This window comes from Phodopus roborovskii, unplaced genomic scaffold, assembly GCF_943737965.1.
Source record: "Phodopus roborovskii unplaced genomic scaffold, PHOROB, whole genome shotgun sequence".
NCBI lineage: Eukaryota > Metazoa > Chordata > Mammalia > Rodentia > Cricetidae > Phodopus > Phodopus roborovskii.
In genome coordinates this window covers 1,926,736-1,939,287 of record NW_026125575.1, presented here as the reverse complement: position 1 = coordinate 1,939,287, position 12,552 = coordinate 1,926,736, and the positions used below count along the sequence as shown (strand labels likewise).

General features: G+C 44.8%; 1 protein-coding gene across 1 annotated transcript in view; it reads left to right on the top strand.

Moving 5' to 3' along the window:
• The window catches only part of Rapgef5 (Rap guanine nucleotide exchange factor 5), a 212,260-nt gene that overhangs the window by 56,351 nt on the left and 143,357 nt on the right, over positions 1 to 12,552 (top strand). Inside the window, exon 6 of the mRNA XM_051177828.1 lies at positions 2,606 to 2,672. Coding sequence (XP_051033785.1) covers positions 2,606 to 2,672 — 67 coding nt within the window. The remainder of the gene's footprint in view (positions 1 to 2,605; positions 2,673 to 12,552) is intronic.

The following is a 12,552-nucleotide window of genomic DNA, read 5'->3' as shown; positions in this document are numbered from 1 at the left end:
TGTCCCCTATGGCTTTTCTAGCTCTTCCAGCTGGGCACTGTTTGCCTGTGATCAGCAGCCCCGAGCTCCGTGAGACCCCCCTGAACAGGGAAGGGAAGATATTTCTGAACTTCACAGTTCTCAGTAGGCAACGAGGGCTGCTCTCTGGGTGGTGTCTGGGAAGAGCACATCCAGATCTGGGGTTCAGAAGGGGAATCTTACAGGAGAGTGAACAGGATGAGACCAGAGAGCCTACCAAGTGCGTTAAAAGATGGTTACGGTAATATAGCTCATAGGGGTTGAAGGCCTGGACCAAAGGAGGCAGAACTCGAGGAAGGAATGGGAAGGGATGTGATTGGTGGCTGGCCATGGGTAGTGGCTGCAGAAAGGATGGATGGCCACAGGGTATCAGAGCACCATGATGGGAGGAGAGGGAGAAAAGCAGCAGTGTGGCTTAATTTAACTCGTGGGGGCTATGATTCCCATGCGTGTGGCTGAACATCGGCTTACTGGAATTGGCACCCAGAGCCCACTTGGAAGGCAGGTGGAGAAACCAGGCATGCTCATCGGGGTTCAGGCATGAATCTGTAAAGATCAAAGCAGGCCCAGGTTACAGCAAACTCCAAGGAGAGCATCACACTCTGGCTTACAGTCTTCGGGAATGTTTCTGCCAAAGCCTGTTTGTGCTGGGAGTACGGTAAAGGATAGGTCTGCGTCTGAGCGGGGATGGAATTACCTCTCACGAAGGCAGTAATATAGCCCAGCGAATGCCCGTGAGATAACAAAACAGCGGTCGTAGACACAGGAGCTTCCCGTGGAATCGCAGCTCCTCTCCACAGCCCTTTGAAGAAAGATTCACAGCTGTGTCTGTGCTAGTGAAAACTGCCTGATGCCCTCTAACTAAACTTTCAGGTGTTAGATTATTGAAGGCAGGCTGTAGAGAGACAAAAGGTGGAGGGAGAGAGTTGCGGTGTGACCTTGTGTGGGACTATGTCAATTCACCTCCAGGAAGATCTTCTGTCACTCATTTGTGCTGAGGGTCAAATGCCTACAAAGTTTGGGTTATGGGTCGACTGCCACACCCTAGCCCCTTCTTTCCTGAAACTGAAACTGCTTGGCCTGGCTGCCAGGGAAGCTGGGAAGTGTAGTCTTTTATTGGGAAACTATCGGTTTGGGTCTGAAAGGCACTTGCAGTCAGTGCTTTATTAACCGCAGGGATAGGCAGGTACAGTCAGGTAAGCCCTTGCTCGGGGCCCTGCTCTGTGGTGCACATGGTTCTTAGTTTCCTGTCAGCTCTGTCCAGTCACCAAGGCAAAGCCGGGTTCGGTGGCTTGAGTTGTGTAGGTTCACATCTCCTCTCAGCATAGCCTCTTTTACAAGGAAATGTGAACTATTTTTTTTTTTTTTTAACAATAAGGATCGTTGTTTGAAATACTCATTATGCCAAGGTGACTTCTAAAATGACACGCAAAGGTCAAACATTCAGTTTCCTGTGCAGATCTTTAGCGAGCTAGCTGTTCAAAACACTTGGCCGCTAGACCATTTAGCTGCTACACTGGCAGTGAGGGCGTGGGCTCTATAGAAGCATCTTCTGGCTCTTGTAAAGGCAGTGACTTGTATTCCTGAGATTTGAAGATCATGACTTTCTCTCTGAAAAAGGGCTTAATAACACCAGAATCAAGAAACCAATGGCAGAATTGATCAACTAGACCATCCCCTCATCCCCTCTTACCAAGTTGCTGCTCCATTCTCTGGAGAGCTGGAGGAAGATCTCACGCATGCCCAGCTGGCTTACCGCAGCTACTGAGTGAAACCAATCACGGGTCTGCGTCTCTGGTGCTTGACTCTACAGACCAATCACCATGAAACTCTGATCTCAGGATGTGTTGATGAAAGGGGTTGCTTATGGAAAGAGTTCTAGGACATAATTCTCTGTATTCACTTGGTATTAAATCACTGTATTCCTTTCACCAAACCAGGAAAAAAAAAATGTGATTTTGAAGTTTTTTTTTTTAAGTGGAAACACATTTCTGTAAATAATAAAGGTGATTTTTAAGCTTGTACTACTATGTCTCATTAATTACTTGATATTTGCACAACTTTTTTTCCCTGTTCTCCTGAGATGTGATTGCTCTGAAAAAGCAAAGTTCTTCTGTATTTTTTTTTTTTTTTTTTTTTTTGGTTCTTGTTTTATAATTTCCACCATGTGATTAGAACTAACATATACCATTTCATAGTGAATTTGTTTGGGTTGAAACTCTAATGTAGTGGAAAATTCACATTTCATAGCTTCACAGTTTCATTTAGATTTGGGGTAATTTAAGACTTGACTTGAACTACCCATACTGACCGTATCTGTAGATCAGGTATGTTAGGGTTGTCCTGTGATATCATCTGGGGAGCAACACTTGCTCCCCAGTTGGCACGTTGTAAAAAGGCACTGGATAATTCATTCTAAGCAATTGGTTGCTAAAGGATTGTGTATCTTTGCCTCTGTTATTTGCATATTTTTTTACTCATGACATATGACAATGTCATTTTTTTTTTTGCCCTTTATTTCCCATAATTTGGCAGATGAATTTGAGCAGCCTGCCCTAAGGATTAATTTGTTGTTTGTTTTTCAAAGGTCTCATCAGAGAGTGGAAGATTCGGAGGAAAGCAGCGATGAAATCCTTGCTCGGCTAACGTCTGCGGTAAGACAGTTACCCTACGTGGTGGTGGGAATAATGAGAACAGGTCACAGGAGGGAGGCAGTTTGGATATGGCTGCTTGTCCTTGTGAGAGGCCCAATGCGAGGTATTGGCCACGTGGCTTGGCTGGATCTTGCTGGAGCCTCCAGGAACATCACAGACACTTCTGGTGAAGGATGTACACAGCCTTCATGCTAAACCCATAGCTCATGGGCTTTGATCCAGTGTAACTTAACCTGGGGACAGTGGTAACTTCCTACACAAAAGGGAAAATATTCTGTTTCTTTACTCAGAGAAAGAAATCATGTTAGGCAGCAAAAGGGAATGGCATTGGTTTTTTTTTAAATATGGTATTACGGCATTGTCAGTATATTTTGTAAGGCCATTGAAAGGAGGGGTCATTGTCTTTGGTGACTGAAGGGCAATTCTTGACTTTCTTTGTTGTGAAAGCTGGCTGTCAACGCTAGATTTTTGTGGTTTTATTTATTTTTTTTTTATTTGAGAGAGGGTCTCACTGTATGTACCTGGGTGTCCCAGAACTCACTGTGTAGACTAGGTGGCCTTGAACTCACAGTGATCTGCCTGCTTCCGCCTTCAGAGTAATGGTATTAAAAGGTGTGCACCACCATGGTTGGCCCCGTGGGTGCTAATCATTAAGCTCATTTTTGACAGGCTCTAGGTATTTTTAAGTCGTTATGCATTTGGCTTGGCAGTTTCTGAGAAGCCTTCACAACCTCCCTGGAGATTCTTTAGTGCTGCTTTAATACCATTGTCCTAGTTTGCATACCTTACTTTGAGCAACACTGTGAGTGAAAGCTACTTGGGGAGGGAAGGGTTTGAGGCTTTATTTTAGCCTACACTTTATCCTCCCTCACCTGGGACAGCCAGGCAGGAACACAAAGTGGAGCCTGGTCCTAGGAACAGAAGCAGAGGCCACAGAAGGACACTGCACACTGGCTTATTCCACCTGGCTCATGCTCAACCAGCTTTCTTACATAGCCCAGGCTCCCTGCCCAGGGCTGACACTCCCCACTGTGGGCCAGGCACTTCTACATAAATTAACAACCCACAAAATGCCCCACAGACGTGCCATAGGCCAGTCTGATGGAGGCCATTCCCCAACTGGGGTTCCTGCTTCCCAAGCATGTCGGATTGATGACCAAGGTTAGCCCCGACACTCCTTAATAAAATGCTAACTGTAGAAAATCATGCCCGAATGGGTTGTATGGGAATGAAACTGCACAGAGTGTGATACACCAGGTTTCACCACACAGACACAGCTTGAAGATGAAAGCTGTCTACTACTCTGGAATGAGTTTAGAAAAGTAACCTGGGATTTAATATGGTAAAGCTTTGATAGAGAACCTCACACCAAAGGAAATCTTGACAGTGTGTTAGGAAAATATTTAACAACATACTTTGAAACAATTACCATCTGAAAATCTCCCTCTAAGTGTGTGACGCTGTGTTAAATACACCTTCTGTGCATGCCTGTACATACTCTGCTAAGATGTGCACACAGGAAGCAGAGGCAGGCGGATCTGCGAGTTTGAGCCCAGCCTGGTCTACAGAGTTAGTTCCAGGACAGCCTCCAAAGCCAAAAAACCAAACCAACCAACCAACCAACCAACCAACCAACCAACCAACCAACAGCAACAACAACAAAAAAAGATGATGTGCAACACCACCAGGAAGCAGCTGGCATCATTTCTATCTTATAGGCAGGAGAACAAGTAGAGGTTAGTTAACTTCAAACTAAAAAGTTAATGTAGTGGGATATTCACTTTGTCTGCTTCCTTGGCACTGATCACCCATTGGGAGGGTGGAGCCAGAGGCGGAAGTGACCAGGGGAACTAGGTCTCAGGAGGAGCCTGGGAACGCTGTCTTGCTGGCAGGATGTGGAGAGGAGAGCATCTGGTGGAAATTGCTGGTGTTCATCTGTCTTGGTTGTAAGTTATTTCTCCCTGAATAAACATCTGTTCTGCCTATTTGTTTATCCTGATCCTTATTAAACCATGATAAGCTAAAAAGAAGCAGAAGTAGAATTTGTCTTTTTCATTTCCCTAGGAGAAGAGACTTTTACAATCAGCTACTTAATTACTACAGAGTATCAATTTCTCAACAGCCTCTTTTCCTGTTTGGTATTTGTGGTGGCTAAATGAGAATAATCCCCACTGGCTCACATGTTTGAATGCTTAGCCATCGGGTGGCACTACCCGAGAGGGATTTAGAGGTGTGGCTTTGTTGGAGGAAGTGTGGACCTTGAGGTTTCAGGGGTCCAAGCCAGACCCAGTTTCTCTCTCTGTCTGCTGCCTGGGGATCCAGATGTGGAACTCTCAGCCCATCCAGCACCGCGTCTGCCTGTGCACCGCCGCCATAGTCCCTGTAAGGATGAGTGGAGATGGCGGTTTTCTGTCCTGCCAAGTCCAGCTGCAACTTCAGCCCCAAATAAACACACAGATGCTACATTAATTATAAAATTGTTGGCCAATGGCTACAGCTTCTTACTGGCTGGCTCCCTCTTAATTATCAACCCATTTCTATTAATCTAAATATTTCCACTGTCTTACTGGAGAAGGGTGTAAACCTGTTACTCCTTTCTCGGCTACATGGCATCTCTGCAGCCTCCCTCCCTCCCTCTCCCTCTCCCTCTCCCTCTCCCTCTCCCTCTCCCTCTCCCTCTCCCTCTCTCTCTCTCTCTCTCTCTCTCTCTCTCCCTCCCTCCTTGCCCTCGTAGCCCTACTTATCCTTCCTGCCTGGCTATTGGCCAAACAGTGTTTTAATCATCGACCACTAAGACAAACACATTTACAGAAGGACACTCCCCACCAGAATGAGAACAAACTAAACCTCTGAAACTGTAAGTAAGCCTCAATTAAATGCGTTCCTTTCTAAGAGGTGCTGTGGCCATGGTGCCTCCTCACAGCAACAGAATGCTGAATAAAGCAATGTCCAAGATGGTGAGGGAGCTCATTTCCCATCAGCTATGAACTTGTCCTTCCAGGCTTCCTGAGATCCTTTCTTGTAAAAATTTTATTCTGACATTTCTTCTGTTTGTAATCCTATTTTATGGATAAAATGATTCAAATTTAACACCATGAACCATGACCTGGTTTCTCCTAGGTCTTTGTCTAATTTTTTTTCCCATGCCATCTTTTCCACCCAACTCTCTTGGGCAATACCTGTTAGAGAGCCAACAAATCTTAACGAGAGCCATTGTCTTGTTAGGTAAGGCTTGACACACTATGAACATCCAAGACTGCATCTTCCTTCCCAGACCTCCTGTTCCTCTGATCCCAGACTTCCTGTACCACTAACAGAGCTTGTCCCCATACTTTCCTTTTATTTATGTGCCGCGCCTCTCTCCTTTGCCGTGAGTCATCTTTTGTAGGACTCTCTTTTCCTCTGAATCTTTAAGAAGGTGGGATATATTAAAGTCATGTTCAGTGATTAAAGCCAAACCAGCCATGCCTAAAGGTCATTTTCACCATGGGGGAGGGGGAATGGAGGGGTCTGTGACTTTGAGTACACAGTGAGTACAATCATGTGGTCATTTTTAAACACTTGGAGCAACGACTTTTGAAACGTAAACACTCATTTCCACTCACCCCTTTCCTGTTGTCTCCCTCTTCTTTATGGGAAATGGAGAGGTGGAATGTAGCTAATCTCCTTCCCTCCTGTTCTCACTGACCTGAGTGGGCTTGTCTATTCCGTGAATGAAATAAGCGCCTCCCACCCCACCCTGGCATGACTAAACCTTCTGTCTGGCTGCCTCAGGATCACACACGTTGCATGACTTTATACAGTTTACCTGTGGGAAGTATAAAATTCCTGCTTGGAATCCTTAGCCTGGCCCTGGTACTTTGAGTGGTACAAGAGATAGTGTGTGATTTGGGGAAGGGCCAGGTAGATAGAGCATTGAGAGGAGGCATCAGGTGAGGCCACCGGAACTGGTTCCAGGTAGTATTAGCCTCTGTGGGATTGGGGGTAGCTCAGTGATAGCGGGCTTGTAGCACATTTCTGGTGGTGTTTCTATTTTTCTAAGAGCAACAGGGCTTGTTCCTCCTTCTAGAGGGAAGTGCTGCCTTCATCCTTCTAGAATGTTCAGAGGCCTCTGGGTATGGGCTGAAGATCTCTGGGTAGCCTTTCCAGTGACGCTTCATAAGCATGCATGCTTTTGTACTGTACATGTGTTTGCATATATACTCTTCTGTTGGATACCTATTGCACATCAACTGTGTTCTCTTCTTCCTGAGAATAGATTTCCTGAACCCCATACAGTACACATCTCAGCACACACATAAACAGCCTCAGAAAATTAACTTCCAGAGTCTGGAGAATGCCTCCGTTGTTAAAAGCACTGGTTCCTCCAAAAGACCTGTGTTTGGTTGTGGCTCCTAACTGACTGTTACTTCTGTTCCAGGAGAGCCAGTGCCCTCTTCTGATATCTACAGGCACCAGGAACACACATCATGCACATACATGTGTACAGGCAAAACACTCATGCATGTAAAATAAAATAAAGGAATATTAACAGAATTAAAAGAAAATTCGCTTCTAAGTCATCATCTCTAACTCCAAAGGAAGTATCTGAGCTTACCCAGACAAGATTATCTATTGAATTTCTGCATCTGAACAGCTGATCTGTGCGAGCTGCACAATGTGTGTTGTTCATCTTACTGTCCTGAGCCCAGTGTCCCCATCATATTTAATCTGTTCAAAGATTTGGTATATAGTTCAATGATGGAGTACATGCTAAAGGCATGGAGTTCAGTCCCCAGCATCTCCCTCACCTGGAAATAACACGTTCAAGCCAGGCATGGGGGTATGCCTGTAATCCCAGCACTTGTGAGGTAGAGACAGGAGGATTAGGCGTTTAAGGGTAGCATCAAACATATAGTTACTTTGAGGCAAGTCTAGGCTGTGCAAGATTATCTGAAAAAAAAACAAGAAAAAAAAAAAAAAAAAAAAAAACGTGGTCCAGAATCATGGGATTAAAGTTTAATAATAAGTGAATCCCTTGGGAATCGAGAAAGAAGGCTGAATGTGTGTTTACACACGTGCACATTGTAGCATTGTGAGGAGTAATGAATGTTTGAGGTAGACAGTCTTAATCACGCAGTGACAGAACAGGACACGAGTCTAGAAGTGGTGGTACTCATCTGTGATCCTAGCGCTTGGAGGCCAAGGAAGGAGGATCTCCAGTTTGAGGCCAACTGTGAATAAGGATTTAAAATAAAATAGGAGGCCACAATGGTAGGTTTTTCTCATTATTAACACATTGCTGTTTACTGAATGGTCTGATAGGTAGGTGTGGGATTTTTGAGATTTGATGCAGTGAGGCCTCTGGAGGCATTTTAAACAGTACTTTTATTTTTAACCTAGTAAAACTACTAATATTTGTGACTGTGGCTGCATAGTTTAGAATTGCAGATGGCTTATCAGTGTTCCTGAGCCAGTTGTATGTACTCGGGTGAAACGGAAATATATATATATATATATATATATATATATATATATATATATATATATATATATGGCTTGGTATGTGTGAAGACAGACCATTACCATCTGTGAGTAGTCTGTGATGGGAGCAGAATGCTGTGGACGTCGGTGGGGATTTTAAATGGCCCTGTGGAGGGAGGGGCATTAGATGAACATTGGAAGTGACAGAAAGAATAAATAGCACTGTGTTTCAAAGCAACATCAAGAGCATCAAAGCCCATTGGTGTTTGCTAAGTTTAAAGGACAAGCTGGTTGTGCTATGCATAGGTAGTAGAAAGTGTCCTATATTTAACGTGGGCCGAGTGAATTAACAAGTATCTGCAGTTGCAGGAGGAGGGTTGAGATCCCAACTAGGCAAAATCAGGTCCTGGATTTCCTGAGAGGATTGCAATGCGTCTAAGAGGCTTTATCAGTTGGACAGATTGGCAGAGGAAGAGAATCGGGCGCTTGTGTTAACCCAGACATGTTGTTTCCACTAAACTGATATCAATGCAACCTGGCCAGTCTCCACAGGACACTGTGCCTTCTTAGTCCATGAGGCTGTGTCGTGGAAATGTTGGTTTCATCCTGGTTGGTCTCTTCAAGACGAAGACGGGAAGGGAGAAACCTTTGAAACGATGTTCTCTCTTTACATGTTGTGCTGGCTAGTTTTATGTCAACTTGATACAAGCTAGAGGCAGGGAACATTAAATGAAAAAATCCCTCCGTGAGATCTGGCAGCAGGGCAATTTTTTAATTAGCGGGTCCAGCCCATGTGGGTGGGGCCATCCCAGGGATGGTGGTCCTGGGTCCTATAAAAAAAGCAGGCAGGGTGGGCTACGAAGAGCAAGCTAGTAAGCAGCGCCCTTCCATGGCTTGTGCATCAGCTCCTGCCTCCAGGTCCCTTCCCTGCCTTTGTTTCTGGCCTGACTTCGCTCATGTGGGAGTGAAAGTCAAACAGACCCTTTCCTCCCCTGCTAGCTTTTGCTCACAGTGCTCACCACCACCGTGACCCTGAACTTGGACGGAAGTGGTCAGTACCTTCATGTGTCTAGCTGAGTCCTGCTCATCTAGAATGTGGCAACCCTTGCCCGCAACCCAAGCCTGGGTTGACATTCTCACCTGGTTTTTTACATTTCTTTCTCCATTCCTCCCTCCTGCCACCCACTGTGGCATCTCTAAATCAGCCATGCGGGCGGATAGACGCCATGTCAACACGGGCCTTTCTTTGATGCTACTGTTAAGATCCGGCCTCAGTTCCCTGTGGGAGCTATGAAAGTTGCTTAGGTCTACACAGGGTAGTGTGAGGGTTCACTGCATATCCCTACCCCCATGGAAGTCCCTTCCCCATGATCTCTCTTCTTTCTGAATCTGTAGGACCTACCCTTCTACAGCCTGCTTCCAGTTTCCTTCCAATGGACTCACCCCTCTTCCTAGAAGACCCACTTACTAAATGACTCAATAGCTAGCCCTCTTCAGGCACCCGGGAAGCATGGAAGCAATATATTTGGAAATGCCTGCTGTCCCATTACAGGACCCGTCCCTCTCTTCTGCTGTAGTCCACTGTGTCCCCTTTGCCAGACTTCTTGATGTTTTCAAAGGAGAGCAGTCCCATTGTCCATTAAGCCCCAAGTCCCTGAAGTATGAGCCTGCATGAATTTGAGGCTTGCTGTCCCTGAAGCTTCCCCACAATTCCTTTGAAGTGAGTGTCCTTTGCTGCTCCCTGCTGAGGAATATCAGGTGCTTCCTGGAGGCGGGTGAGGCTGAGGCTTGCAGAATGGGTGTGGGAGCTGCACACAGCACCTGCCTTTAAGGCCTGATCAAGCACTAAGACCACACGTGGGCAATCTCATCTAATACCCCCGGTAATGCGAGCACAAAACTAGGAAGATCCCAGATCTAAGTAGGAAACATGGAGAGTTCAGTAGATCCTAGGCTGGCCATGGAGAAATAAAAATGTCATTTTTAATTTGATTTAGATGACTAGATTGAAGCAACAGAAGTAATATTATAACCATTTCCTGGGGCAGTTAGTTAATTTAGTGAAACTATGTGTGGAGTCAGCATAAGGCTTAGAAAAATGAGCAAAGCAGAGATTGAAAGCTGTAGGGGCTGAGGACTGGAGAGGTGGCTCAGCAGGTAAGAGCTGTTCTTTTAGAGGACCTAAGTTTGATCCCCTGTACGTACATGACTGTCTGTAACTCCAATACTAGCCTTCTTCAGATACCAGGCATTGCAAACAACACACACACACACACACACACACACACACACACACACACACACACAAATAAACATTTTTTAAATATTTTAACAAAAAACTGTAGAGGTTAATGTTGTAGTTCTATTATTATAATAACTGATGCTAATAACCACCACCTAATGAGAGAGGGAAGAAGGAGGGAGGGAGGGGCTATCCTAAAACCTTCAGAAAAACTGTGCCCGTTAACACAGAAGAATCCCTTGGAAATTGTTACTAGCATGTTTCAGTTGATTACAGAAGTGTTTGAGCCTGGCTGTGGTGGGGCAGGTATTTTTAACCCCAGCACTCCTGAGGCAGAGGCAGATGGATCTCTGAGTTCTAGGCCAGATTGGTCTACAGACAGAGTTGCAGGATATCCAGGGTGTCGAAACATGTTATTTATGATTTATTAAAGCTTGATTGAGGACTCACAAAAGTAAAGTAGCCTCAAGCTGTAGAGATCAGGCAGTGGAGATAATATACCTTTAATCCCAGCAGCCAGAATCTAGGAGGTAGTGATACACACCTTTAGTCCTAAGGGTCAGGATTAAGAGGAAGATGAATCTCTGTGAGTTCAAGGGCACCCAGAACTACACAAGATTGAATCAGTCTAAAAAAAGATTTATAGCTCGTACCTTTAAACCCAGCACTAGAGGTGTATAACAGACAGGAACAAGGAGTCAATATGAGACATTTGTTCTCCAGCCACACTGAGAAGAGGCAGCAGTTTGAGACTTGGTGAAGAGCTCGTGCGCGGATCAGCCTGAGGTAGAGGTGGGAGCTAGTGGCTGGCTGCTTTGCTTCGCTGGTCTTCAGCTTGAACCCCAATGTCTATCTCTGGGTCTTTTACTCTTTCGTGTTACACCAGGGCTACACAGAGAAACCCTGTCTCAAGAAACAAAACAAACAAAGGAGTGTCCGGTAGTTAGTTGGGTGTTGCTACTTCTTTAGATGGTGGCTTATACCTGGGAGAGTGGAGCCTAAAGATGAGGTGGACTAAAGTCTCATGCAATAGCCAACTATATTCAGAGCACCGGGCAGTTTCTGTTCTCTGGGTATTGTGAAGGTTAAGCAAGGTTCCATGAGGAAATTTCACAGGCTGCATGCAGCCACAAAACAACCCATGCCTGAAAACATTCTTGAATAGCAAGAATAATTAGCAATGTGCGATCTGAAGCAAACCCAATCCTATTTACTACACCTGGGAGGGACACAGAAGCATGTTCCCAGAACAAATCCACGCATGGAGGAACAGAGGTTACAAGACTCATGTCACACACAGGCTCTCAGAAATCTCCTCTAACAGCTTCATCCTTGGGCTGCGTTCCAACAGGTATGACAGAAACGTGTAAGAGGGATAATGCACTGTATGAATTCAGCTTGTTCTAAACCGCGTTCATACGCATTTACAGAACACTTTCAAGAGCTCATCTGCACTGCTACTATGCAGTTATGCACATAGTGCACAAGCACTATGAAGATAAATTCAGTCCATGGCTATTGGGAACAGTATCTGTGTCCTGGTACATAATAGGTACCATGGAAGTATGCCGTTTGTTGTTTTATTATTTTATGTTCTGTGCTTTGTGTTAGGGACCCAAACCTCTCAATATGGAACTGATCAGGTGATCTTCTAGCAGACCGTTCTGTGATTTCTTAAAATCCAGAAACAGACATGAACTGCCTGTGGGCAATAGGCATGGCATTGGTTTTAATAACTTACCCCTGATGATCAGTATCGTGTCCCACAGCATTGGCTTTTATAACTTACCCCTGATGATCAATCAGTATTGTGTCCCATTCAGTGAGTACATTTAGGATGAGCTCTTGAGACACTGACACTTAGGGTAGATACTTGGGGTCCTTTTCTCACTTCTGCCATTATATGGTATCCAAAATTTGTGACAAAGCATGTAGTACTATAAGTAAACAGCCCAACAAAAATACTGAAAAGTTATCTTTTCAAATTAACATATATAAAAAATGTAATACTTTTCAGATTAACTTCGGGGCCAATATGAGTGCAGTGAGTTCCTGTCTCTAAATAAATAAATAGGGTAGAACAGTGCGTGTGGATTTTTAAGGTTAATTCCTTTCATGAACTGGAATGTCATGCTCTGTCTGGATAAAGAAAAGATTTATAAGGTAGAGTAGGAA